This window comes from Olea europaea, chromosome 17, assembly GCF_002742605.1.
Source record: "Olea europaea var. sylvestris chromosome 17, O_europaea_v1, whole genome shotgun sequence".
Classification (NCBI taxonomy): Eukaryota; Viridiplantae; Streptophyta; class Magnoliopsida; order Lamiales; family Oleaceae; genus Olea; species Olea europaea.
In genome coordinates this window covers 20632033-20658142 of record NC_036253.1, presented here as the reverse complement: position 1 = coordinate 20658142, position 26110 = coordinate 20632033, and the positions used below count along the sequence as shown (strand labels likewise).

The window sequence follows — 26110 nt, the reverse complement described above, 5'->3', positions numbered from 1 at the left end:
AGACTCAATTTAACAAGGTATATTATTACACAATTCCTCCATTTCGTTTTTTCACTAAAAATGAAGGTTACAAGAAGAGGAAAGTCATCTTTTACCTCACCTCTCCTCAAATTTGGCTTTCACTTTTCTTCCTCTCAAATTTGTGTTATTTTAGATTATATACAGAAGTATTACTATAAATTTGATAATTCAAGGCAAAGAATTTCTAATTTCATATCAAGAATCAAGGTGTAGTGCAAGTTAATTTTTTTCTCTATGAATGTTTATGTATATTTTATGTGTATAAATGTAATTGTAAGCTATGAACCATAAAGGTTAAAGTTTTATGTCAATAACCGATTTCCACGACCGCAAAAGTTTCTTCAGAATTAAGGATATCACATGTAATCCAACTACATGAAAATGTCCATGATATGAAGTTTTTATGTTTTTATACGTGAATATGAATATTTATTCAAAGAGAAATATACCTATGAAAATGTTATGGGCCTTACGCTCACTCCTACTTTAATAAAATTTTCAGATTGAGAATGAATCGTGGATGGATTGAGATTGCATGGATTATGGAGAAGTTAAGAGGAGAAAAATCAAATCTAAACCAATGTTCACATGTGAATAATTTATTTTCATATGTTTTAATGTCAAAACTAAGATAATGGATTTAAAAGATTATTTTGTGTTTGAACTTGTATTTTTATTTGGATATGAAAATAGATTTTTATATAATTCTATGAACTAATGTTAATTAAATAATGTTAGTACGACATGTTCGCACAAGTTTTAACGTAAAAATATGATTACTTGTGTGGATTTGGAAATCTAAAAACGTAAAATATAAAGTTCAGTTTTTGTTCGATAATTAAGCTATCACTCCGAATCAAATGTTTCATATTTTTGAATGAGACCAGTGGATTTTGAAAGCCCTATGAGTCCTCTATTCGTTGGCTTTGGAATCAAGTCTTTTGAAGGTGGATAGAATAAGTTATGCCCCATTTTTCATGTGTTGGATCCAGTGTATTTTGGAACAGCTTTAGGGATGTGTTTGAGTGTCCAATTGAGTGTCTTAATGATGCTATTTTATTTATTTTTTAAAATTTTACTATGTTGTACTTGATTGATTTTCAGGAATATTGCAAAATTTTCAAAGCATTTTGAACTCGAGAAATGATCTAACTAAGGTTGATCGTTGGGCGATGCATTGGAGGGTTGAGCTCCATTAACTTAAGCTAACCTCAATTTTCACCATTCGTTTTAGCTTCATTTATTCAACAAATCAAAGCTGACTAGCTTAAATAATTTATTTTTGTTAGTTGTTGGAATATAGAACATAAGGGTAATCTATGAAGTAAAATAATAATAATAATAATAATAATAATAATAATAATAAATAAATAAATAAAAATAATAAAATAATAATAATAAAGAAAGAAAAATTTAACTAAAATTTTTGAAGACTAAGATTTGGGACGTTACATGAAGTTTGGCTAAAGTGGCATAATTCAAGGCTTAATTCATTATAGCTTTCTCAAATGAAATTGTTGTAGTAAATATAGTGATTTTTTTGGAGAATGTTTGATTGAAAAATAAGTAAAAATTTTCGATTTACGTGTAAAGTTATTTTTTTGAGAGGATTTGTAATTAAAAATGAGTTTTAAAAATGAATTTTTGAATAAAATGGGAGCTAACATAGGCATATCTAAAGTTTTGACAACTCTATATAGGATCGTTCTTTGTCTTCCTATGGTTGTGTCCATAGATAGAGAATCGGATGTGAGCTAAAAGGATTTATCTTGAAATCGTGTAGTATTGAAAGTATTCACATGAAAGGGGAGGCCACACGAAATTAATGTAACATCCTTGACATGATTCCCTAAGGCTTCCTTTCTATCCTTCTTCTTATGTTTATGTTAGTTTAAAATTGTTATTCTAATTGATAATTTACACATAAATCACTTATTTTTCCCAACATTTTGTAGGTTTTGAAAGAATATATGTCATGAATTCCCTCTTTCAAAATATTATGGAGGCAAAAACAGAGTAATTCTAATATTCTCCTTCGAAATACAAGAATAATGAGCACTTGTACACAATTCATCACTTAATAATATTGTAGTATATTCGCACAATATTAACATATATTACTACATTTGTCGTTAAAAAAATTGAAAAATTTATGAGAGTTTAAATTATTATTATTATGCCGAGGATTAGAAGTCAAATACAGTAACTGCGAGTATTGATTTTGGTTGATAAATATTGATCATTAACCGTGTTTTTAGCAAATTCTAATCTTGGTAAACTATTGCCTTACCGACTAGCTAATCAGAAGCGTATTTCTTCCAACACATACCGAAATAGAATATAGATTTGTATCAGATCATTAAAAGAAACTAAAATGCTTAATCTAGGAAAATATCAATTAAAGAGTGCTTAGGTCAATATAAAGTCCTTTAAAAAATAAACCACTAATAAGCCTCAAGTACTCACATAAACTTGAACGTGCCAATATCATTTTGCTCATATTTAGCTCAAAACGGAATTCAATCACTTTCTAGTTTGGATTTTTGTGCTACTACTGGTGTCGTGACAAACCTATACCAATTTTGAACGATGGTCTACCAAGAGAGCCGCCAATGTATTAGATCACGAAAAGGGTTGGATGAGTGGAATGAAGGAGAGAGACATGGCCAATTTATTGATTCTGATTGAAATTTATTCCACTATTCTTATTTGAATGAGCAATCATAGAGAGTTTCAATTCTTTTAACCCAACTCAAACTCATAAATGCAAAAATTAACCAAGTGAAAATTAGGTTTGAGAATTTCAGAGCACAAAGTTGTAAATTCCATAATTCACAAATATTTTGGAGGAGAAAACAGAGAAATTACTTATCCCACGAGGACCAAAATGAAAGAAACTATCCTTCAGAGGGATCAACTTGATAGGAATCATATTCAATAGATACATTATCTCTGCGCCAAAAGATTAACAAAAAACTCATTATTTATAAAATAAATCACGCCCAAAATTCTGCAAATAATCTTTCTCCGACAAAACCCATTTCATGATGATGATGGAGCTCGAATGCTGGAATTAGCTCACTGCTCGGGTATGTTGGCGAATTTGTTTAATTCCTATTCATTGCCCTTTCAGTGCCATCAATTGTTTTAATTATCGGTTAGTTAGTATATTTTTAGTTTAATTTTGCTAAATTTACTATTTAGTGTTATCGGATTCTGATTCAATTGAAAATATAGATTAAGATGGATCGAATTAAGCCCTGAATTGGGTTTCCCCAAATTGATGAAACCCTATCATGTTCAAATTCGGATGATTCCCATCTCAAAGTTTGTCTCGATGAAATCCTGATATAGTTTATTACTTTTATAATTTTGTTTGAACGTGAAATTGGAGCCTGTATGTGGATTTATGCTTGTGATCATGAAGATCCCAGAAAGGGATAGTCCTAGAATTTAAGTTTCTTGTTTAGTTAAAGCTGAAATGTGAGTAGGAGGAAAATTTGGATTTGTGGATGATTTTGCCATTCTTTTTGAATTTGTCTGTTTTTGTTATTCATTAAATGCTGCTTGGTTTGCTAAGAAGCGGATTCGGACCTGACCAGCTAAGTAAAAAAATATATTATCTTGCTCTTTCTGCGAATAAATTCCTTAAGTAAACAAGTAAATGCAGTGTATTTATTGAATAAATCAAACGACATTTAGTAAATAGGAACCTTGAGGCTGATCACTTAGAACATTTTCTGCCCCTTGATATTATGCGCACAAGTTTTAATCTTATTTATGCTCCTGATTTGTTGGACATTACTAGGGAAAAAGATCACCATTGATCATGATTATTTTATGGTTTTTTCGTTAACTTTGTTTAAGTGTACTAAATTCACAAAATAATCAGGTAATAGGTATTAGTCTCTCCGTTTCATAATGATTGGGCATCTCCCGTTTTGGGTTGTACCATAAAAGTGTTCACTTCCCCATTAGTTCTTTCACCCTAATTTCCGAAGATAACCCTTGTGAAAATAACATTGTTTATTCGAAATACTTCTTCCTTTGACCAGAAAAGAAAACATAATCTTTTTATTGAAAACCCGAACTGCAACCTCCTCCTCATCTGTTTACCTTCTCCACAGAACATGCTGTAAAATGCTGGTGCAACCGGCTGTCCTTTCTGCCCATCCTTCTCATCCTTTCTTCCCACCAAGCATTACCCCCGAATAAGTCACCAGCCGGCCGCTGCAGGGACGTCATTATCATCTGCTATTCATTTAATTTTTTTTAGAGACATATCTTTCCTGAATGTTTGTCTGTTGGCTCATGACTCATGCACACATTAACTTTGCGATATTTTCACATTGTATATGTTAAACTGATCTTTCGTTTTCTTATTCACTTTTTTAATTTCAGTGCAGGTGTTCTGGCTAGTTTAGATAATGTGGGTGTTGTTATGATGGGACATGACTGATCATGATGCCTCATTCTGAGTACTTTACTATAATTTTGTTCTCTAGATGCTGAAACTCTGATTATTCTTATTATTTATTTATTAAGTTACAAGGTGAAGATGAATTTGCAAGCACACCCTTCAGACCATATCTCAGAACAGGCACTTAACCAAGCCGGTACTTTATTGACTGGGATACCACAGCAAAATATTGCTCTGCCTAGTCAGATGCAAAATCCTAGTATGCATCGTCGTGTGCAGAACATGGACCCTGAATATATAGAAGCACGGAGGTTTATGACTGAAAAGATGTAATACTCTTTCTTATCTATGTCAATCAGAGATGTTCTTTTTGCTGTTGTTCCTACTGATTAATTTATTTTGGTGGATTGGACGATAGTGGTGGTTAATGAGACCGTTAAATATTACTACATGCTTTGTAGTTTTGGGCCTGATTGAAGTCTATTGGTTTGGATTTGTTCCATACACTAACTAAACATAGATTCACTATAATTTATTGGCTTGATTATTTAGTTACATATTTGTACTCCTTTTAATAATTCTCTTTTACAGATAATATTCAATTCCTTCACGATTCAGATTAAGATCTTGTCTGGGAGAGATTTTTCCAACTGAACAATTATTTTTTGAGAATATGTGGCTAAAAAGTAGGAAAAACTTATGGGTTCCATAAATGTGTGGTTGAAAATGATTTTGGGGAAAAATGATTTTCAAAAAAATCTCCCCTAAACAAGCTCTAAGAGAATGAAACAATAAGGAAACTTTCTAAACCAATGTTTTTTAAATAAGTAGGTGATGTCTAACTTGTAACATCAGGTTGCAGCGGGACTGAATTCCTGAATAGCTTCTCAGTGATTGGAAAATTTATCGTTAGTTAAGATATCTTCTTTTCTCAAGAAAATCACCGGTTTATGGTAAAACAAAATTCGCTTCTTTACCTAGCTGTAAGTGTGGTCAATCACCTTTATCACGGTACATTGGTAGTTTTGACATGTTTACCTTTACTTTTTGTACAATGGCTTGTAAACTGTCATGGGGAAAGTCGGTCGACTTCATTTTTATATTGTGTTGTATAAAACCATATTATGACATGTATGTATCACATTCTTCCTCTTCTATACTGGTCTTGATGAACATTTTTGTTGAGTCCATGTTCTTCTAATTCCATTTGTAGTTTTGTTTTAATTGTACAAAATTGTTTTTGGTACCACTACATATACATGTTAGTGCTTTTGATTGGGATCAGATATAATATGTACTGATGAAAATTCTGAATTTCCTACTCTCCAGAATTGAATTTCTCATGCAGCGGAGGCAGCAATCTCATGAGTTACCTGGTAAAAATATTTGGGACCTAGCAAGGCGCTTAGAAGAGGGTATATTCAGGATCGCTACATCCAAGGTTTCTGTAGTTTTGTTTTGTTTCTTCATACAATTTTCTTACTATCATGTTGCGTAAAGTTTGATGAACATGATCCCAAGGTAAAAAGATGGGTAATACCTCGTAGAAAATAGACACTGCGTAAATTTCTACATGAGCTATATTCTTTCTGGTAAAATCTGACAAGGAACTTCTATTGTTGTTCTTAGAAAAGCATATTAAGGAACTTCTTATAGTGAAGTTATTGATTGGCTACCATGTACTTGTGTTCATATCTTATCTCCCTACTTTTCTTGCTTTATCAGGAGGAGTATCTAAACCTTGCAACCTTGGAAAGTCGTTTGCAATTTGTTATTAGACTATCAAAGACTAATCACAACCAGCAATTTTCACAAGTTAATACATCGCCTTCCATGGGTACAATGATTCCAACTCCTGGATTACCCCAAACCGGTAATTCAAGCCTGATGAGAATGTCGTCTGTGGATAACTCTATTGTTGGTAACAGTAGCTCTAAAACAATTGCATATTCCACCATCAATTCTGGAAACTTGTTGCTGGCTGGAAATGGATCTGTTGGGAGTAAGGCCGGTGGTTCTTTTAGTTCTTCTAGTGGTACTTACAAGTCTCTTGATCTATGGTAATGACTAAAGCTATATACTTACCTTTTTCACTTCTCTCTCACTAAATATTTCTCTGCAGGTGCTTTAGCTAATGGATATCAACCATCATCATTGGGGGGTACAGTTAACTCTGTTGGCAATAACACAGCGACATCTATGAGTGTTCCGAGAATAACAAGCCAAATGATTCCCACTCCTGGATTTTCTAGTTCAGATAACAATGATATAAATACTAATGCTAATAATCAGTCTCTGATAAAAATGGAGTCCTCTAATAACATGTTTGCATTTCCAGCTTTTGAATCTACTGATGTATCACAGCCGATGTTGCAAAAGCAGCGAGTTGGTCAAAATAGTCGTATTCTGCATAATATTGGCGGCCACATGGGTGAACTTAGGTCTACATTGCAGCAAAAGTCGTATGTTCCATCAAATGGGCCCTTAGATGCGGGGCTGGGGATGATGGGAAACAATATGTCTCTGATGAAGGGTCCAGTTGCTTCTGAGGGATATTTAACAGGAACATTATATGGCAACTCCCCCAAACCATTGCAACAACATTTCGATCAACATCAACAGTCAGCAATGCAGGGTACTTATACTTTCATCTCCCTCCTCTCTTACTATATCCGACTCTCTCCAAATTTATTCCAAACAGTTGAGATATGTCGTGTTTTGGGAAATATGAAGAATGTGATATCTCTATTTCCTCCTACTTGTGTTCTTACTTCAAATAACCCACTTTATAGGTGATAGATATGGAATTGGAAAAGTTGAGGCTTCAGGGTCTGGTAATATACATTCTCCAGTAACCTCTGTTGGGTCATTGATGAACAGTCAGAGCTCAACTGCTGTATCCTTGCAGTCCATCCCCAAAACAAACTCTCATTTGATGATAAATCGTTCGAATATGCAATCTACTCTACACGCAAGTATGAAGGCGCAATCATTTGATAAATCTGACAAGATGAACTTCCAATTGCAGCATTCATCTAGAGAAAATCTTGTACAATCTCCTCAACAAGAATATCAACAACCATCTCACCATTTTTAGCAGCAGAAACTTGGTCAACATCAACTCCAGCAAAAGCAGAAAAGTCAGCATCTCCAACCTATTTTAATGAATGACACATTAGGACAGTCTCAGCTATCGTGTAGTGTAGGCGTTGAAGGAAAGATCGAGCCTGGAATAAAGCATCAAGAGGAAAGTCTGCACTTGCAAGTCTCTAAGACATTCGAGTTTTCTGATTTAGAGAAGTTATGCCTTAATATCAATTCATATTTGAATTTTCGATCGACTTTTGTGTGCATATTACTATTTTCAATTAGTTGGAAGTAGTTAGAAAAATAATCAAAATAATCACAATTCTTGTTTATTTTCGTCAAATAGGAATTGGAAATAGTAAATTAAGCATTGAAGTATAGTACTCGTGATAATGATAATTCTGACTCAAAGGTCCACAATATTACTTGTTACAATATCGTACACTTGTGAAGAAAAATGCAACAACATTAATGATATATGAATCTTTAACCAACCAGAATGATGATTCACTCAATCTCTTCTTCTCTATCTTTTACAGATATCTAATTTTATCAGAATATCTCAACATCTTCATGACATTGTTCAGAAGAAATCTATTGAAAAAATCAAGATCGACATAGTCTAGGTAACTTAGTTTCCCATGTCCGTACACAAAATTTCTCATCTTTCCAAATAAAGTTCCACCATGATGAAGGCGTATGATGAAATACTTTGATTTTTTCATTGAATTAAAAAAAAAAAAAATTTAAGCTCTAAGATTTTTTAGTTCGAGCAATGCACATGTACAAAACAAAATATTACATAGTATATTCAGTTCCTAATTATCAAATCATTCATCATTTTTACATTTCCCACTACATGAAGACAATCGATACGTACAACTTAGAATCACACTATTTCATATTGTAAATGGGAAAAATGGAGCACACTTACCATAGACAGGTTGGGGAAGAGAGCCTCGAATATGGACTACAATATTTGATAGATGAACATCTTCTTCTTTGTACATTTCATCTTCTTCTTCGTGTGTTTTGCAGGTTTGATAATGTATGATGAAATGAAGAGGTAGCTGATGTTTTTTTATTTTAAAGGGAAAATATGAAATGCCCAGATTCCCCTTAACTTATTAGGAAAAATTATTAAATTTTTTATTTCTTTGGTCAACTAACGGTTTTGGTGGTCAAACATGCAAAAACCGTCATTTTGGATTGGACCTTTTTTTAAAGATGTGGTACTCGATGGCACAAATGAAAGGTCTAAGTTAGTTTACCACTAAATAAAAGGTCTGGTACCTTGGTTGTAATTTTCCTTTTTGTTTTATTAGCTAGTAGGAAAGGGGAGTTAATTGTTCCAATGTCACTAAACTTAGTAGGAATGGAGAGTTAATTGTTCCAATGTCACTAAACTTAGGTCCATGTTTTTTATTAGTTACTGAAGTTTAAAATATCGAGTTTTGGTTATTGAATTTAAGTACATATCTTTGATTGCTTATTAAAGTTTAAAATGTTGAATTTTGACCGCTGAATTTTGAAAAATATTATACATTATTCACTCTAAACTCGACATTTTCCAAAATTCAAAATTTATACTAGTGAGTAACGTATAATATTTTCCAAAATTCAGTAGTCAAAACTTGTCATTTTTAATTTTAGCAGTGTTCGCATTGGCGCGAGGTGAGGCTAAGGTGCCAATGCGCTCATTATTAGGTTTTTATTTTTTATTTTTTTAAGTTAAAACTTATAATTATTAAATAATTTATAATTATTAAATAATTTTTTTATTGATTAAAAATTTAAAATAATATTAAAATAAAAAAACTATTTTTTACGCATTTGCCTCGCCTAATCTCGCATTGTCCTTAGCTTGGCATCAACGCATCGTCATGCATTACGTCTTTTAAAACATTGTATTTTAATGAGCAATCGAAGATATGAACTTAGCCCCTGTTTGGTTCTGCATTTTCAAGTCAAAAAATCAATTTTTCGATCGTTACTTAACATAATTAGCCGTCATTTTTTACTGCTTCACTAACAGGTAAGATCCACTTTTTTTATAACGGGAAAAAAATTAATTTTCATAATCGGTACCAAACATGCTCTTAAGTTCAGTGACCAAAACTTGATATTTTAAATTTCAATGACTAATAAAATACATGGAACTAAGTTTAGTGACCATTGGAACAATTAGTTTGGAGAAGGGCAAAGCAAAACAAGAAAGAAGAAAATCGACATTCTCGCTTGCCTTTTGTTCATGAAAATATCTTTCAAATTAAAATCACCGTAAGTGTACAGTTTGTTAACAAGTAATAAAGTAGATTTTAACTTGTGAGTTCAAGTATCGCCCCACAAGGATTGGCTTAGTTAGATTTTTATTACCTTGACCTTAACCGAAACACGAATTGTGAGAATGGTTGTTCGTACCAAAATCAGAACTAAAATGATTTAAATATGTAATAGTGAATAAATTAACTAAATAAAATGCAAAATTATGCCAAATGGAATTTGATAAGTTCTAATGAATGACGAGCATATCAGGATAGCGAATCCCCATGCAATAATCTGTTTTAACTCTAGTTTTACAAATTGACAACACGCTAGAATATTGAAAAAATCAATGTTCCTATTATATTTATCAGTCTCTCTCAAGTAAAGTTGTTTAATTCTCATATATAACCCGACTATATCTCCACGACGAATGCGAACTTATAAGAATGCATAAATTTTTATAATCACTTAAAGATTCACATAGAGTATAACGATATATTTTTATCCCCTATCAGATTCTATGATGATTTATATCATATCGAGTCTATTTTCCTTCTTTCAAATGCATAAAATAAGCCACCACGTTTGCATAATTACCGTGCATAATAATCATGGAGAAAAGGAATTCGTATAAACTATTCAATACTCAAAAACGTGTTTTAATGTCAAAAGTATAAAACTAATGATTAAAACATCATATCACAAAGTTCATCGCTCTCCTAGCACAAATGGATCTAGTTAGACATGATGGAAAGAAGAAAACACAATTAATATTGAAGAAACGACATCACCAATTTCAAATTTTCACTTGAATCTTCGGTTCTTCGAATTAATCTTTGTGTTCCTTGCCTACTTTTATGCTCTCAAAATCTTTAGAAATCTGTTAGAATGCGTGGTGAATGCTTAGGGACACCTAAGGATTTTAAAATACTTTCCAAGATTTGTTTCCATAAAAATTTCAATCAGATATGGAAACCAAATTTTTTTCGCTGTGATTGGCCTGGGCGACTAATTTTTTGCCTCGGTAATTGTTCCTCGATATTGGCCTGTTGTCCACTCTAAATAACTGTGCAATAGCCTAGTTATAGAACTTTCGAATGTTGCATTTTAGTCCCTGAATTCAATTCTTAATTCTTTTAGATCATTTCTCTTGCAAATTCAACCCTTTGATTTCTAATTATATCCTATTGAACTCGCAACATCTTTAATCTTCATTTTATGGTCCGAATCAACTATTTAAATGTTGTAATTTAGCCCTCATACTATGGATTTCCCATTTTTCCACTTGCATTAGAAACGGGTCCATCATGAAATAAACGAAAATTAACATAAGTTAAGTAAAAATCAACATTTTCATGATATAAAAACTTAGCCCCCATAAGGCCCCCATTTTGTGGACATGAAAATAGGTTGAATAGTGTTTTTTTTTTAAATGAGTGGTTGAAAAAAAAAGAAAAAAATTTCGATTTACGTTTAATATTATTTTATGGAAGATTGTATGGATGAAAATAGGAGAAAGAAAAATGAAATGTAATATAATGAAAATTAATGGCAGCCAAACGGGGGTTTAGTAATATGATCAAAATAAGTGCACAAAATACACTTATCAAACACTCCCAAACTAAAATCTTTGTTCATCCCTAAACATTAAAAAAAAAAACTCCGCTGCAAATCACATTACTAGCTAAAAATTAATTACAAATACGAGACCCAACGTTGAAGAACTTACAATATGTCTTAGGTTCGAATTTAAGTAACATTCTAGAAAGATCCAAACAACATCAAAAACTAATCAAGTGTTTTTGATTTATTCGCAATCCCAATCCTCTTGTGGTTAGTTTTTTCTTATACCTTTCGTGCAAAATCACTCTTTATGATTTTCTCTTCAATCCTGGGGTATTTCTAGCACATGGGAGTTTCTCAAATTATTATACTGCATTTTTCCACACAAAGTGATCAGAATTAGATACTTGTAAATCTAGAAATGAGATGGTAAGTTTTTTTTCCAAGTTACACCGCCAATCTCTGGAGTTCAGATCTCAAAATCTTTATCGAGTATATCTCACTTTTGATAATCCAAATTTCCTTTTTTTTTGACATCTTTTGTGCAATACTACTCTCCATTAAGCTCTCTAAATAACCCTATAATGAGCTTTAAGCTGATGACTCTCAAGTTAGATGATTATAGTGCACCATATTTTTAGATACTCTTCCAGGCTTAATCACTCGACTCATAAAGGCTACGAAGAGAGTTAGATGTTGTATCACTATTGCTTTTGATATCATAATCTAATTTTCATTTTTTAACAACTTATGTGCAATACTTCTCTATATTAAGCTTTTTGAATGACCCGTATAACGACCTTTAGGCCGATATCTCCTAAGTCAGAGGACTATAGGGGATGAGCTTTTTAGATACCTTTGCAGACTTTTAATCACTCAAGTCATAAAAGGCTACGAAAAGAAGTAAAAGATGTATGGGCATAAATTTTATTTTAACAATGGTTAGTGCCCATTCTGGACTCCTTAACTCAACTTTTTCAACCAACAATGAGATCCGAGAACTGCAAACCATCAAATTTTTATGAAAACAAACACTAATATTCCCAACTCCAAACTATTTTTTTAGCAGTTTGGTTTCTACACTAGGGATGTAGGAATTCACTCAAGTATCTATCAACAACATCAACAGTTAAATCCACATAATCAAATCATGCCCCAAAGTAAGTGATAAATCGATACGGCTATGTGCTTAAATAATTCAATCTAACATGGATAAGTACTCAAATAAACACACATGTTATGGTGTTATCCGGTAATCTAGCTAAAGATAGACTTAATTCAAAATAATATCATCAAAGGAACTAAGTCATTCAACGCTAAACTAGACGTTTCATTTTTTTAAATAGTTATACGGATCCGATTAGCAGTTTAAAGATTAAGTATAATGAGCATAAGTATCATAGAATTTACCCTACCCCTAATAAAATATTACATTGTCTCTAATGTAAGAACAAAAAATAATCAAAGCAAAGGAGTAAAGATTAGAAACTCGTCAAGGTAGATGCAGATAGATAGAAGGACCAAGTTAGTTCGGCTGGTAGATGTCATCTCAACTGCCACTTTTTCTTGTTGCTAGGCTTTAATTTACTGTTCCAAGAATATAAAATAAATATTAGTGATAGCATATAAGATCTAAATATTTGTAATGAATTCACTAAAAAAAAAAAAATTATAATCTTCTAACTATTAAAAAGACTATCTAACAGAGTGTTATCTCTGCAAAAATCCTATAGCTAGGAAAGGATAGTCTTTCAAAATAGTTTGGAGAATGAAATTTAGGTACAACCTTAAGAATGTATATCACCTCAATGCAAGGTCAATAAAATGCTAGGATGTTAAAGATGAGCCTCACTATCTCAACAAAATGAACTCAATAAGTAAATATGCCTAAGTTACTGATGCAAGTCTTAAAGCACTACTTAAAATGTGTTCAAAACAAACCATTTAAATGTATGAGTTCCTAAATTAATGCAATTCCTAAAACTACGTATAATGCAATAGTTAATTAAAATAGTGAAAATGTATAGAAAAATGGGTTGCCTTCTATTAAATGCTCGATTTATAGTCTAGAGCTCGACTTTTTGGGTGATGTTCTTAAGGTGGTTTAAAATGAAATGTTTCGCCCTTACATTCCTTGCAATTTCCAGCCTTGCATCCTCTTTTAGCTCTCCAAACTATGAATTCTCAGTTCTTATCTCACCAATAATCCATCCAAATTTTGGTTTTCTCTTCTGACAGTTTTGTTGAATGGATAGTTCATATTTATCAATATACTTACACTCGTTGAGGTCTAATGGTTCTTTGAATATATTATGTAATTTAAAAACTTCTTGTTCCTCATCCACTCTCAAGATTAGCTCACATTTCTCGATATCAATCAATGTTCAACCTATTGCTAAGAATGGTCGCCCTAAGATTATTGAAATATCCATGTCTTCTTCTATATCTAGAACAATGAAGTTTGCCAAAAATATCAATTTGCTAGCTTTGATGAGTATATCCTCAACTTTGCCTCTTGGATGTTTGATGCTTCTATCAACTAATTTTAATAACATTGTTGTTTCTTTTGCTTTCCCTAAGCCCAATTTCGTGTATACAGATAAAGACATTAAGTTAATACTTGTGCTTATATCACATAAAGCACTAAAAAAACCAGCTTCTCCAATTGAAATAGGTAAAGTGAAACTCTCTAGATCCTTAAGTTTGGGTGGCAGTTTCTTTTATGATTTTGCACTGCTATCCTCTGTCAGTGCCACAGTTTTAAATTTTAGAAGTTTTCTCTTCTTTGATACCATGTCCTTTAAAAATTTTGCATAGCTTGAGATTTGCCTCATCGGGTCTGTGAATGTGATATTGATGTGGAGTTTCTTTAGCACATCCAAAAACTCTTCAAACTGTTTGTCTAACTTGTGTTTTTCAACCTTTGTGGGAAAGGAATGGGAGCTACATATTCTTCGACAAGATCAGCTGCCTTAGCTTGTAGATTGTCTGTATTCTCTTTCAAATTTTCTCGATTGATTGTTGAGACTTATCTACTTGCTTCTTATCTGTTGTATGCACTTTGTTCGTAATTGTAGATGGTTTTTTGACGGTAATCTCAAGCAACCGTACTTCACTCCTTGTTGTATTATTGCTTTCACTGATGGATCCTCAATTTTCTCATTCTCTAAAACACTTATGGCCACTTTGATTTTGAAGGTTTGTCTTGATTCTTCTCATGAATTGATTGTTCGACTCTATGTATTGCTCCATCTTTTCCTTAAATTTGCCAAACATCTCTTCTAACTGAGAGTTCTTCTCATGCTGCTGGAACTGACTCCGTGGCCTATTCTAATTTTGATTACCCTAAGAGAAGTTCGAGTGGTTCCTCTAACCTTGTTGACATTATCCTCATTGTGCAAAATCAACTTGTTTCATTCATTACACTAAAATTGGGCAATCCGATATATTACGATCTGCTCCACACTCCTCACAGCTTAGCTTCTTGATTCGTGCTGCATTAGTTGACCTAGATAAGGCTGAATGAACATCCACTTCGTATACACCTGGCACTTTCTTTTGAACCACCTGCTTAGAAAACCATATAACTGAAGTAGTAGCCATTCTCTTGAACAATTCCAATTCTCCATCAACTGTTCTCGTGGATATGGAGTCATTGGATGATAAATCCACCATGCTTTAGAAATATGGAAGTAATCTTGTATAGAAAAATAGGATTTGGGTTTTCTTGTCGAAACCATGTTGAGAACACTTCCATAGCATATTCTTGAACCTATTCCAAGCCTCATCAAATTGTTCAGATTCACCTTGACTAGATATCGATATGTCATGCCTCAGTCTCGCTACCTTGGCTGGTAAGAAGAACTTCGTGTAAAACTTTTGAGCCATATCATTCCACCTGCTTATACTGAAAATTCGTTGTGAATCCAGCTACTCAAGTGCTTTATTGCTCATAGTGTGTGGAAAAAACCTCAGTCTGATTGCATCATCCGAAATACCCTGATATTCAAATTGTTGACACATCTTTAAGAATCTAGAGACGTGTGTATGCAGATTTTCTTCGGTTCTGCTATAAAACTGATGTCCATTCTTAAATAGATGTATAACGTTGGTCTTCAACTGAAAATTAGGCTGCCCAAACAGTGGGTAGACAATACTGGATTGATCTGAATGATTGTAGGGTAATGAGATCCCCAACAAGCATATTTCCCTCGCCTACAACTTCCTTTTCGTTAGCTAAAACTATCGGATTATTTTGCTCGTTAGCCATTTACAATTGCTATTTTTTGTCTTTTTTAATTTTTTCTTGTGCTACTCTGCCTTCTCTTTGCCTACGATGAAAGGTGCGTTCGATTTCTGGATCAGTTGGAATTAATTCACCGACAAGTGATCTTCGTTTGCAAGACGTGAGAGAAGATCAAGAGTAGCACTCAGATAACTAAAAATAAGAAAAATAAAATAAAATCAATAAAATGAAAAATAGAATAAAAATAAAAAGTTCAAATTAGTGTCAAAGAAAATAAAATCAAACTAAAACTCAATCCCGGACAACATCGACAAAAACTTGTTCACGAAAATATCTTTTGAATTAAGATCATCACAAGTGTATTGTTCGTTAACAAGTAATAAAGTTGATTGTAAGTCCAAGTATTGTCCCATAAGGATTGACTTAAGTTCGATTTTCATTACCTTGACCTTAATCGAAACACGAATGGTGAGAGTAGTTGTTTGTAGCAAAATTATAACTAAAATGATTTATGTATGCAATAGTGAATGAATTAAGGAAGTTAAATGCAAAATTACGCTAAATGGAGTTTGATAAGTTCTAATAGATGACGAGCGTACTAGGATCAAGAATCCCCATGCAATAATCTGTTTTAACCATAGTTTTACAAATTGACAACACCCTTGAATATTAAAGAAACAATGTTCTTATTATATTTAACAGTCTCTCTCTTGAGTAAAGTTAAACCTATTCTTATATATGACCCGACTATATCTCTATGACGGATATGAATATACAAGAATGCATAAATTTTTATGAATACTTGAAGATTTATTTAGAATATAGCGGTATATTTCTATCCCATATCAGATCCTATGATATTTATACCATATCGAGCATATTTTTCTTCTTTCGAATGCATAAAATAAGCCACCACGATCTTATAATTACTGTGCACAATAATCATGAAGAAAATGAATTCATGTAAACCATTCGATACTCAAAAACGTATTTTAATGTCAAAAGTATAAAACTAAAGATTAAAACATCATATCACAAGGTTCATCATTCTCCTATCACAAATGAATCTAGCTAGACATGATGGGAAGAAGTAACACATGAAGAAACAACATCACCCGTTTCAATTTTCACTTGAATCTTCAGCTCTTCGAATTAATCTTTGGGTTCCTTGCCTCCTTTTATTCTTTCAAATCTTTAGAAATCTGTTAGAATGCGTGATGAATGCTTAGGGACGGCTCTAGAGTTATAAAATACTTCCCAAGATTTGTTTCAATAAGAATTTTAGTCGGATAAGGAAATTAGAGTTTTTTTGTTACCCAGGCTAAATTTTTCGCTTCGGTAATTGTTCCTTAATATTGGACGGTCGCCTACTCTAAATAATTGGGCAACTGCCCAATTATAAAAACATCTAAATGTTGCGTTTTGATCCTCGAATTCAATTTTTGATTCTTTTAGATCATTTCTCTTGCAAATTCAACCATTCGACTTCTAATTGCATCCGATTGAACCCGCAAACATCTTTAATCTTCATTTTGCGGTTCGAATCAACTATTAAAATGTTACAACTTAGCTCTCATATTTTGAATTTTCCCATTTTTCTTTTCCACTTGCATTAGAAATATATCCATCACTGAAATAAACAAAAATTCACCAAGTTAAATAAAAAACAGCATTTTCATGATATATATGGCATTGTTTGAGCCACATTTTTTAAGAAAAAAATATATTTTTTAAGAGTGAATTGACATCATTTCAACCACATATTCTTTAATAAAATAATAATACACGCAAATTCAAAATTTTTCTTTATTTCTTAACTACACATTTCCTATCAGTATACTATTCATAAATGCATTTTGATTCGAATAATGTGGCTCAAGCCTAAACTTAATAATATGATTCAAATAATTGCACGAAATGCATTATTTCTTTGCCCCAATTCTTTACTTTTACTTTTAATTTATTAAAACCTGTCTTTCGACAACGCGTGTACCACCATAATCATTTTCCTCATTCTAAATTGCTCTCAATTTGCAGAAAATCGGAAGGTGTCTTCTTCTCATCTGGTATTTTTGGGACTGATCATCGATTTTTTCTTTCTGATTCATTTCCATGTTAATTATATTTAAGATTCAAGTATAAAAATCATAATTTACTTTCTTTTGCATATCAGTTTGGTAGTTCTATAGTGTGTTATCGCGGACTCTCGTCAAATGTATTTAAGATATTACTTTTGCGGATGAACTTCAATTTGAATATGTTGGTGCATTGATTTTCCTTCTGGTAGGTAAATACCTAGGTAAGATATCGTAATTAGCTGTCAAAGGAAATGCCAATGTTGATGCGATGTTAAAATCTTTATTGGGGATCGTATTTTTCTTTTGTGCTCAAATTGCTCTTATAAAATTTAAACAATATTTGCCATCTGTTTTGGACAAATATTATTTTGGAATCTCATCCCTTAAAGCAAATACAAGCTTTTCCTGTTCTTTCACTGTAAAGATTGTAACTCCATTTCAATATTAACCATGAATGTGATGCTGCTTAATTCAGTTGTATGCATTTTCCCTCCGAATAATAAAATTCTTTTAAAAGCCTTTTTTATCAAACTTGCAAGATTACTAAGCTACGAACTTGCAAGCTGTAATTTTATCAAACTATTTGTGAAGTTTTATTCTTATGGGATTAGTTAATAAATTGTAACTTGAATCGTTTTCAACTTGTAACTTAAGAACCCACCAACTCGTCACAATTTGTGAATATGAAGTAATAGATGAAGATTTTGAAGGAAATATGTGATTTAAATGCTTACATGGCTGTTGCCTAGTCATGTGAGATGTATCTGATTTATTAATGAATGAAACTCCAAAATTCCTATGTATCATTTGGAAGGTAATGGCGGCAGAGGAAGATGCTAATTTGTCAGCTTTGAAGTCTCATTTAAGTCAAACAAACATTGGTTGGAAGCAGGAGATGGAGAGAAGCCAATCCCAAGTGGATGCCTTGCAAGAGAAACTTACGGAGGTAGAGGGATGTATACAAGGGTCAGAAGAAGATGCAAAGAAAGAATTAGAAGTCCTCTGGCGTAGAGTTAAAACTGCTGCATCCTTATTGACATACTTGAAATCAAAAGCCAGAGTCATGGCTATTCCTCATTTGACTCATACTTCATGTGGTATCAAACAATTAGATGGCATTGGGCTCGTCGATAAAAATGGTGTACCATTGTCCTGCTTGTCAAGAAATGTTGATCTTTCTTCCCTTGACAGTCCAGAAAAGGAAACATGGATTGCACTTGGTAGTCTTCATGGTTCTTATGATGAACAAGATGGAGTTTATACCACTGAATTATTTAAAAATGTTCAAATGGTTACAGATATAATGGAAAGCCTTTTCAAGAGGGTTATAGTTGCAGAATCTGAAACTGCTATTGAGAAGGAGAAGGTAACTGTTGGGCAGGAAGAAATTAAAAGAAAGGTCCTCCAAATCGAAAGCATGTCTTCAAAACTAGAGGAGATGGAACAATTTGCATTGGATACAAATTGTATTTTAAATGAAATGAGGCAGAGGGTTGAAGATTTGGTTGAAGAAACTTCTAGACAAAGGCAAAGAGCTTCTGAAAATGAGCAGGAGCTTTATCGTGTTAAGCAGGACTTTGATTCTCTGAAATCCTATGTCAGTAGTCTCATTAGTGTAAGGGAAACACTTCTTTCATCAGAAAAGCAATTTCAGACTATTGAGAGGCTATTTGAACGGTCAGTGTACTTTATCTTTTCTTATGATTATTGAATACCAATTGTATTTTTCACTATCAATGTCCTCTATTTTTAGTGGTGGTGATGACCAATTAGTTTGCTTGATTTTTTTATTTTTTTTAATATTATTATTATTATTTTTGTCCCTCTTCAGCTCTCTACGTTGTTTCATTTCTAGTTATACATTTTTTGTTTGTAACTTATTTTTCTTTAGGTGGCACTGCCAAGTTGCTTCTCCATGTTTAAAATGGCTCAATCGGGCAGATGTTTTACTTATGTAGCTAGGCATAAGCTATAACAGAAACTCTAAGATAATTCAACAATATTAAAGATAACAATATGCTTGTAATATTAACAACTTGGAAAAGAAAATACAAAAACTAATAAAGAAGCAAACAACGAATCATCACTTTAATAATGACAGCAAAATTGTTATCTACTGCTATAATAAAAAATGTCTATAAAGGTCTTCCTTATCACTACTACTAATAGGATGTTTAAGAGTCATTAAGATATTTGATTCCCCTATCGTGTTCCTCGTAAACCATAACTTAGGAGTGCAACTTCAAAAGATTGAATAAATCTGCACTTTATAATGAAGTGTTATTCCTCCAATACTTCAACTATACTCCAGGAAAACTAGTGGAATTACCCATTAAATATTTTAAAATGCAATCCAGTTAAAATAAAAATAAAAATAATAAGAAGGCCATTTACTCGTCATTTGTCCCATAAATTTCCTATAAACATGCTGATCACATATAGGTTAAAAACTAAGCTTTACAAACTGTACAGAACTTCAACTATTAGAAAACATGCCATTAACCAAGAATTCTCCGAGCACTAAATTTATAAATACAAGCTAACTATTAACTAAACTGGCTAATCAATTATCAACCACGAAATGAACTAAAATTCTGTGTATAAGGGATTAATACGTCTCAGGCTTTTAACTTGCACATGCTTTTCTATCTCCCTTGTAGTATCATGGTGGGCAACAACCTCATCATTTTGAGTGACTTCATTTTAACATCATCATCTACTTTATAAATCTTTTGCTCTTTGTGTAAGTATTCGCAACTCGCAAGTTGCTCGTCACATGATACTAAAACGATCTTCTTATCGTACAACCAAAGCACGTATCTATTATCTCGACCTATGTAAATGACATAAAAATCATGGTACCATGGTTGTCCAGAAAGTACATAAGAATCTTCCATCTCTACCACGTTGCACACAATCTCATCTTTATTGTACTTTCTAATAGAGTGATCCTTATTTTGAATTTTTTATTCCCTATTAACTTGTAAAACTTGATAGTTAGATAAGTATTTTTAGTTTTCAAATTTAAAACTTTACCACTTTGGATACCAAGTTCTCACTACTACCATCTATTATCGTGTTGCTTACATTGTTGTTGATGGTGCATCATGCTTTAAAAATCTTGTCGTACTTCAAATTGAGCTCCTTTATATCTCTAGTAGACCTTCTTAAAATTCTTGATATCTTGTGAGTATTCAAACTAATTGGGACTAAAGGAAATTTTTTAGCCATATGTTGTCATGCTAGTGCTTATTGAAAAAAACCAACATTCATAATAGTCATAGTCATAGTCTGCAAATTCTTGTTGATTGCATCTTCAAATATGTCCATCCTTCGTTCTAGAGTTTGGACCAAGGTTGGCAATTTTGCAATCCTCCACTCATCGTCGTGAGGATGCGTACTGTTACTAGTCTACACCATATTAATTTTTTATTTTTTTTATTATTATTTTTTTTATGATCGTGGGTGTTCGAGTCAGCTTACGAGTACCTCGATTAATCCCAGAGAGCCTTGAAGTTTATAGTGAGGTATTCACCTCAGTGGCCTTGAGAGGACTCGAAAGTCTACACCATATTAAAGTGGAACCGAAATTCTTGAAACAAGAACAAAGTTGAAAAACTCGAAAATTCTAGATAATATTTTATAGTATTGAACTGATTATTGAAAAAAGAGTACAAAGTCTTTATTTATATAGGCAAAATAACTTCTTAATCTTAAATAATATAAGGAAACTAAACTAAAATCCTAAGACAAAATAAAACTAGAATCTTAATCTAAAAGTGAAAAGAAATCCTTTTCTAATCAAGAAAGAAAAAATAAATCCAAATCTAAATAAGAAGAAGAAAAATAGATAATTTAATCCTATTTGAAATAGGATTGTGCTACCTCAAAATATTTACTTGTCCATGGTTTCTTTCTTCAAATTACTTAATAACAGAAGTGATTGAGTTTTTTTTTTATTTTTTATTTTTATTTTTTTTTAAATTTGATTGCAGTTGTTTAACATAAGAACCAATAGAAAAATCTTGAAATTATAAAGGAATAGAATCATACATTTCTTTAAATTACATACATTTTCCATCATTGACAGTACATATCTTCAATCATCCAAATTTTCTTGCCTTTTGGTCCTAAATGGCATTTGACCACCTTTTTAAACTCACTTCTTCTAGAATTCACTTTACCAGGCCAACCCGTTCACAGCCTGGTCATAACTAAATTTTCGATTTTCACAGTTTAGTCCTCCAAAAACTACATTATTTTCATTTTGGTCCCTTCTTCAAATTTTTGCAGCAAGGCCTAATTTCAATCGTAACTGCTGGTAACGGTGTTATATTTGGACTCTTTTAAAATCTATGAGTTTTATTTTTAGTTTTTTATTTTAGTAGAGAAATGTGTTGAAAGATGAACACAAAGAAACAAAGGATGCTTCATTTAGTGAGAATTGTAGTATTTGTATCCAGCGTATTGTCCAAATTGAAATTGGTCCTCAATTTTAAAAAATGAGTAAGTTGGTGCTCAATGTTTCAATTTTGTTGTTCATGTAGTATCTAGTGCAGAAACTGTCCAAAATTTTGTTAAAATGTTATGCAACAGAGGCATGTGTCCACCTCTTTAGAGTCAAATGGGAAACACTAAAATTCAGTAAAATATAACAAAGAAAAAATAAAGGTCACCCTTACTCCTTACCAACACCCCACCCCCACCATCAGCCCTGCACCACCAGCATTTTCACAACTGTCATCCCCAAACCCAAGGCAATGGACTAGTCATGACTTTGTCCTTAAAAGTTTCAATCATTTATTCTTCATTTCTTGAACCTACAGAGCATCTTGGATTACCAGCTATGGTGCTCTTGAATGTGTGTCTATTGTTAGTGACTATTATACGACAAAACTGATATCAGCATTTATAATGCCTAGATACAAGAAATGCCTGTACTGCTAGTCAGGTCTAGTGGTGCGTTGTGGGCTGGTGCATTTCTGCAAATGACCAGTGGTGAAGTTGAGGAATGAGTTCTTAAAGCTTGGAAGAGACCCAGAACCTGGACCCCACCTCCCACACCCACACACACAGAAAGACACCCTGAAAGAAACAGCTGGAAAAAGTTCGCTCATTCCTGAACTTCTTTTTTATCCACTCAAATTAATAAACACCTGAAAAATCTCTTTAATGCTAGATGCTGGAACATTTCTTTAATATATATATATGAAAATTATGCTTTATTTCTAATGGTTTCGAAAACTTCCGTTTAGTCTCTGATGAACTTATTGAACCTGGGTCTGTTTTCACTATTAGACGTGTCATTAGATGCATATACGTATAAAGAAATGAAGGTATAATTCAATGCATATATACTTCATTTGTGCTCAAGTGGGCAGTTAGCATAACTGGCTCTGCACAACACATGCCAATCTATTAAATCTGAAGTAATTTACAGTGTTTGGTAATACTTTTATTTTGCATAAAAAAGATTTGGACATGATTAAACAGTCAATGTCTGTCTATTATATGCCATGATTGAAAGATTGAAAATAATCGTATCTTAATGGGAAATTACAGTTTTCTTCGTTTCTAATACACCAAGTGTTTGCAGTTATTAGCATGTTATTAGCATGTTATGATATATGTTGATATTATCGTTACTCTTTGCTGAAATTACTGTCAATTGTATGTGTTAGTCGGCTTCCTGGCAAAATTTAATTCAGGTAGTTTTTTCTTATTTGAACCAGGCTTGTTGCCAAGACATCGCAACTAGAAAGTGAAAAAATGCAAAAGGAATCTGAGGTCCAGAAACTTATGGAAGAGAATGTGAGGCTGAGTGTTCTTCTTGACAAGAAAGAGGCCCAACTCTTGGCCATGAATGAACAGTGTAAGGTTATGGCACTCAGTGGTTCCAATGTTTAGTTCCTTTCGTTAATTACCTCGCAGACTCAAGGGAGTATGAATACCAAATGAATTCATCAGTGGACATATTTTCAAATGTGCCATTAATTATGAACTTGTTATTTCGACGAGCTATTTTATTATATTTAGATCACCATGAAAAAAGTTTACTACGGATGCAAGCTTGATGTGTAACAGGATGTTTTTATTTGTTTCCCACTGGGGGCAAATGTCTCAAAAAGTCGATTTGCATCACCCTAATTGTGAGGACCCATGGCCTGTTTCCTTCCACGTGGCGTGACTGTGAGTCAGTGAATACATATGCTGGAATCCGTAGACATCATCTTAAATATTTAATTATCTTGAATTTTGAATATAAGACGAACCAAGGTAAGCCCTTCTCGCTGTAGTGATGCATGTGGATTGTAGAATACGCATATGCTGAGTTTCAAGTCAATTGCACCATGTGCAGATGCATCATCAATGTTTCATCAAGCTTGCAGATTTTTACTTGAGTTTTGAGCATCATTTTAAATGATAAAATCTGTTTTTGGTAGTACATCAAATCATTACCTACAGCAGGTCTACTGTTACATTTATTGTGGAAGTGGACCTATTTGTACGCGTTGTGGTACTCAGCCAGAATTATACAGCCTAGATCCGGTTAGTGTTTGTTTGACACTCATTAATTTATTTTATAGTCTGTTAGAAGATTATTTTCAACCACATATTCAAATAATGCAAAAAAAATTTCCTTACTTTTTAATCACACATTGTTTTAAAAATACTATTCAGAATTCATTTTTTTTCCCAATTAATGATAATCAAACAGGCTCTTAAATTGTAAGCAATCATGTCATTTGTTAGGTCATGATGTTCCTCTGGTGCTTGCATCTTGAAATTTTACTTGTTGATTTGCATACTTTTAGTGGAGAGAGTTTGGGGTGGATAAAACTCCTGAAAACCAAGATTTCTTAGATTAAATTGAATAATGAGTATTAGAACCAATATTTGTGGTAGACCCTTACAGCCGTCTGAACCTCTAACGGAAGCATGTTGATGGCAATCGCGTCAAATTCTTGTTTATGGCCCCTAGGAAGTTTTGCACCTTGTCATTAGAAAGGCTTCTCTAGGACAACCCTTTTTCCCTTCCACCTTTTAGGAAAGTCCTTGACCTCCATAGCATGTTCTTAAACAAGAAAGGATGTCAAAGGCTTCGGTACAATTGGCTTCTCCAAAAGGGTCATTTTAAAAGTCAGAGCGGGAAGAGGATCAGAAGAGTTGGTGATATCCATTTTTCTCTCCTTATTTCTTCGACTAAGGCTCCACCTTTTCTTTGCCCTTTTTCGAAGTGGGCGTTGGTGGCTTAGTAGCCTGGCTTTATTCGGGCAAGCTCATCTCTCTAATGACAGTATGTGGAGTATTAGTGTTGAGGACCTGATCCCTCTGCCAACTTTCCTCATAAAGAACATATTTGGCTTCGAATGGTCCTTCTCAGCATGTTGCTCTAGAAAAAAAAGAGGTGTTAGTACTTAACATTCCATACAAAGTTCTTATGGACGAAGCTATGTGAGAAATAATTACCTTTCGAGGCCATGAGATTGTATTTAACAAAGAGTGAATGCTTTGAGATGACGTTCTTGAAGGAGTGTGCCTCTAGAGGAAGCTCGTAACAAGTTCGGATGTTAGCCCACTTAGATGGTTCTAATTGGAGCCGATCAACTACAACTGCAAAGACACTTCAGACTGTATTCATGATATTAGGTTGGTACGGTTATCTTAGGGATCACATCGCCTTTCACTCTCCGCTACGTTCCTGGCCAAGAACTAGGATGACTTAATACTCTTTTAATTAAGGTTCGTGTGCCCCAAATGGAAGGTGAATGTTGACCCCAGGGGTTCATGAAGTACCAACCTTTGAAATCCATCCATCCATCCATCCATCCGATACCCAAGGTTGAAAAAGGACTTGAAAGACATGAATTGAAATATCCTCGTCAAGAGTGGTCTCCTTCCAAAGAAGAAATGCCCCTACCAATTGGCTCGAGCTAAGTTAGCCACCGTTTGGCCCCATTAAATTCAATTACATTACTTTTCATTTTTCTCTCTCTTATTTTCAACCACACAATCTTCCATAGAATAATATTACACGTAAATCGAAAATTTTCCTTTCTTTTTCAACCTCTCATTTTTTAACAAAATACTATTCCACCCATTTTCATTTTCAGAAAATGGGGGCCAAACGGGGGCTTATATTCAAAAAGTACTTGATGAAGGGTATAGAGGCAGTCGTATGCCGCCGATAAAGATGGCCTCGTTAACTGCCATGCAACCCTCCATAGGCAAACAACTCTCGTCAGGTTTGAGGCACGATGAACCCTATGGTATCATGTACCCTAAAAGTCTCCCTAATGGTATTTAATTGAGCCTCGATCATTGTAGACAGAATAGAGGTAGCCCCCACTTAATACATAACTAATGGGATCCTCTTGCATAATTCAAGAGCTACATGCCCCCCCCCCCCCCCCCCCCCCCCCCCCCCCC

The 26110-nt window shown here is 33.3% G+C and overlaps 2 protein-coding genes across 6 annotated transcripts; both read left to right on the top strand.

Annotated features, from left to right (window-relative positions):
- Positions 1-2982: 2982 nt before the first annotated feature.
- On the top strand, positions 2983-7860 carry LOC111365385 (histone acetyltransferase HAC1-like). Of its 4 annotated transcripts, XM_022985888.1 has the most exons (7): positions 2985-3110; positions 4423-4770; positions 5771-5882; positions 6167-6476; positions 6564-6692; positions 6780-7076; positions 7234-7860. In XM_022985888.1, the coding sequence occupies exons 2-7, from the start codon at positions 4580-4582 to the stop codon at positions 7536-7538; spliced, it is 1344 nt and encodes a 447-aa protein (XP_022841656.1). In that variant the 5' UTR covers positions 2985-3110; positions 4423-4579; the 3' UTR covers positions 7539-7860. The 4 variants fall into 4 exon arrangements, with proteins under 4 accessions (XP_022841654.1, XP_022841656.1, XP_022841653.1 ...); XM_022985886.1 differs by having other exon boundaries at positions 2983-3110; positions 4428-4770; positions 6564-7076; XM_022985885.1 differs by having other exon boundaries at positions 6564-7076.
- Positions 7861-17518: 9658 nt separating this feature from the next.
- Positions 17519-23821, top strand: LOC111365384 (putative protein tag-278). Of its 2 annotated transcripts, none has more exons than XM_022985882.1 (3): positions 17519-17668; positions 18495-19357; positions 23413-23821. In XM_022985882.1, exons 2-3 carry the CDS (start codon positions 18498-18500, stop codon positions 23585-23587), a joined length of 1035 nt encoding a protein of 344 aa, XP_022841650.1. In that variant the 5' UTR covers positions 17519-17668; positions 18495-18497; the 3' UTR covers positions 23588-23821. The 2 variants fall into 2 exon arrangements, with proteins under 2 accessions (XP_022841650.1, XP_022841651.1); XM_022985883.1 differs by having other exon boundaries at positions 17553-17650.
- The last annotated feature ends 2289 nt before the right edge of the window (positions 23822-26110 follow it).

Excerpts from the sequence above, each read along its gene's own strand:
- LOC111365385 (XM_022985886.1), top strand. The coding sequence starts at position 4,580 with ATGAATTTGCAAGCACACCCTTCAGACCATATCTCAGAACAGGCACTT. Across the intron at positions 4,771-5,770 it reads AGGTTTATGACTGAAAAGAT|AATTGAATTTCTCATGCAGC; the intron begins GTAATACTCTTT and ends CCTACTCTCCAG. Across the intron at positions 7,077-7,233 it reads TCAACAGTCAGCAATGCAGG|GTGATAGATATGGAATTGGA; the intron begins GTACTTATACTT and ends CCCACTTTATAG.
- LOC111365384 (XM_022985882.1), top strand. The coding sequence starts at position 18,498 with ATGGCGGCAGAGGAAGATGCTAATTTGTCAGCTTTGAAGTCTCATTTA. Across the intron at positions 19,358-23,412 it reads ATTGAGAGGCTATTTGAACG|GCTTGTTGCCAAGACATCGC; the intron begins GTCAGTGTACTT and ends TATTTGAACCAG.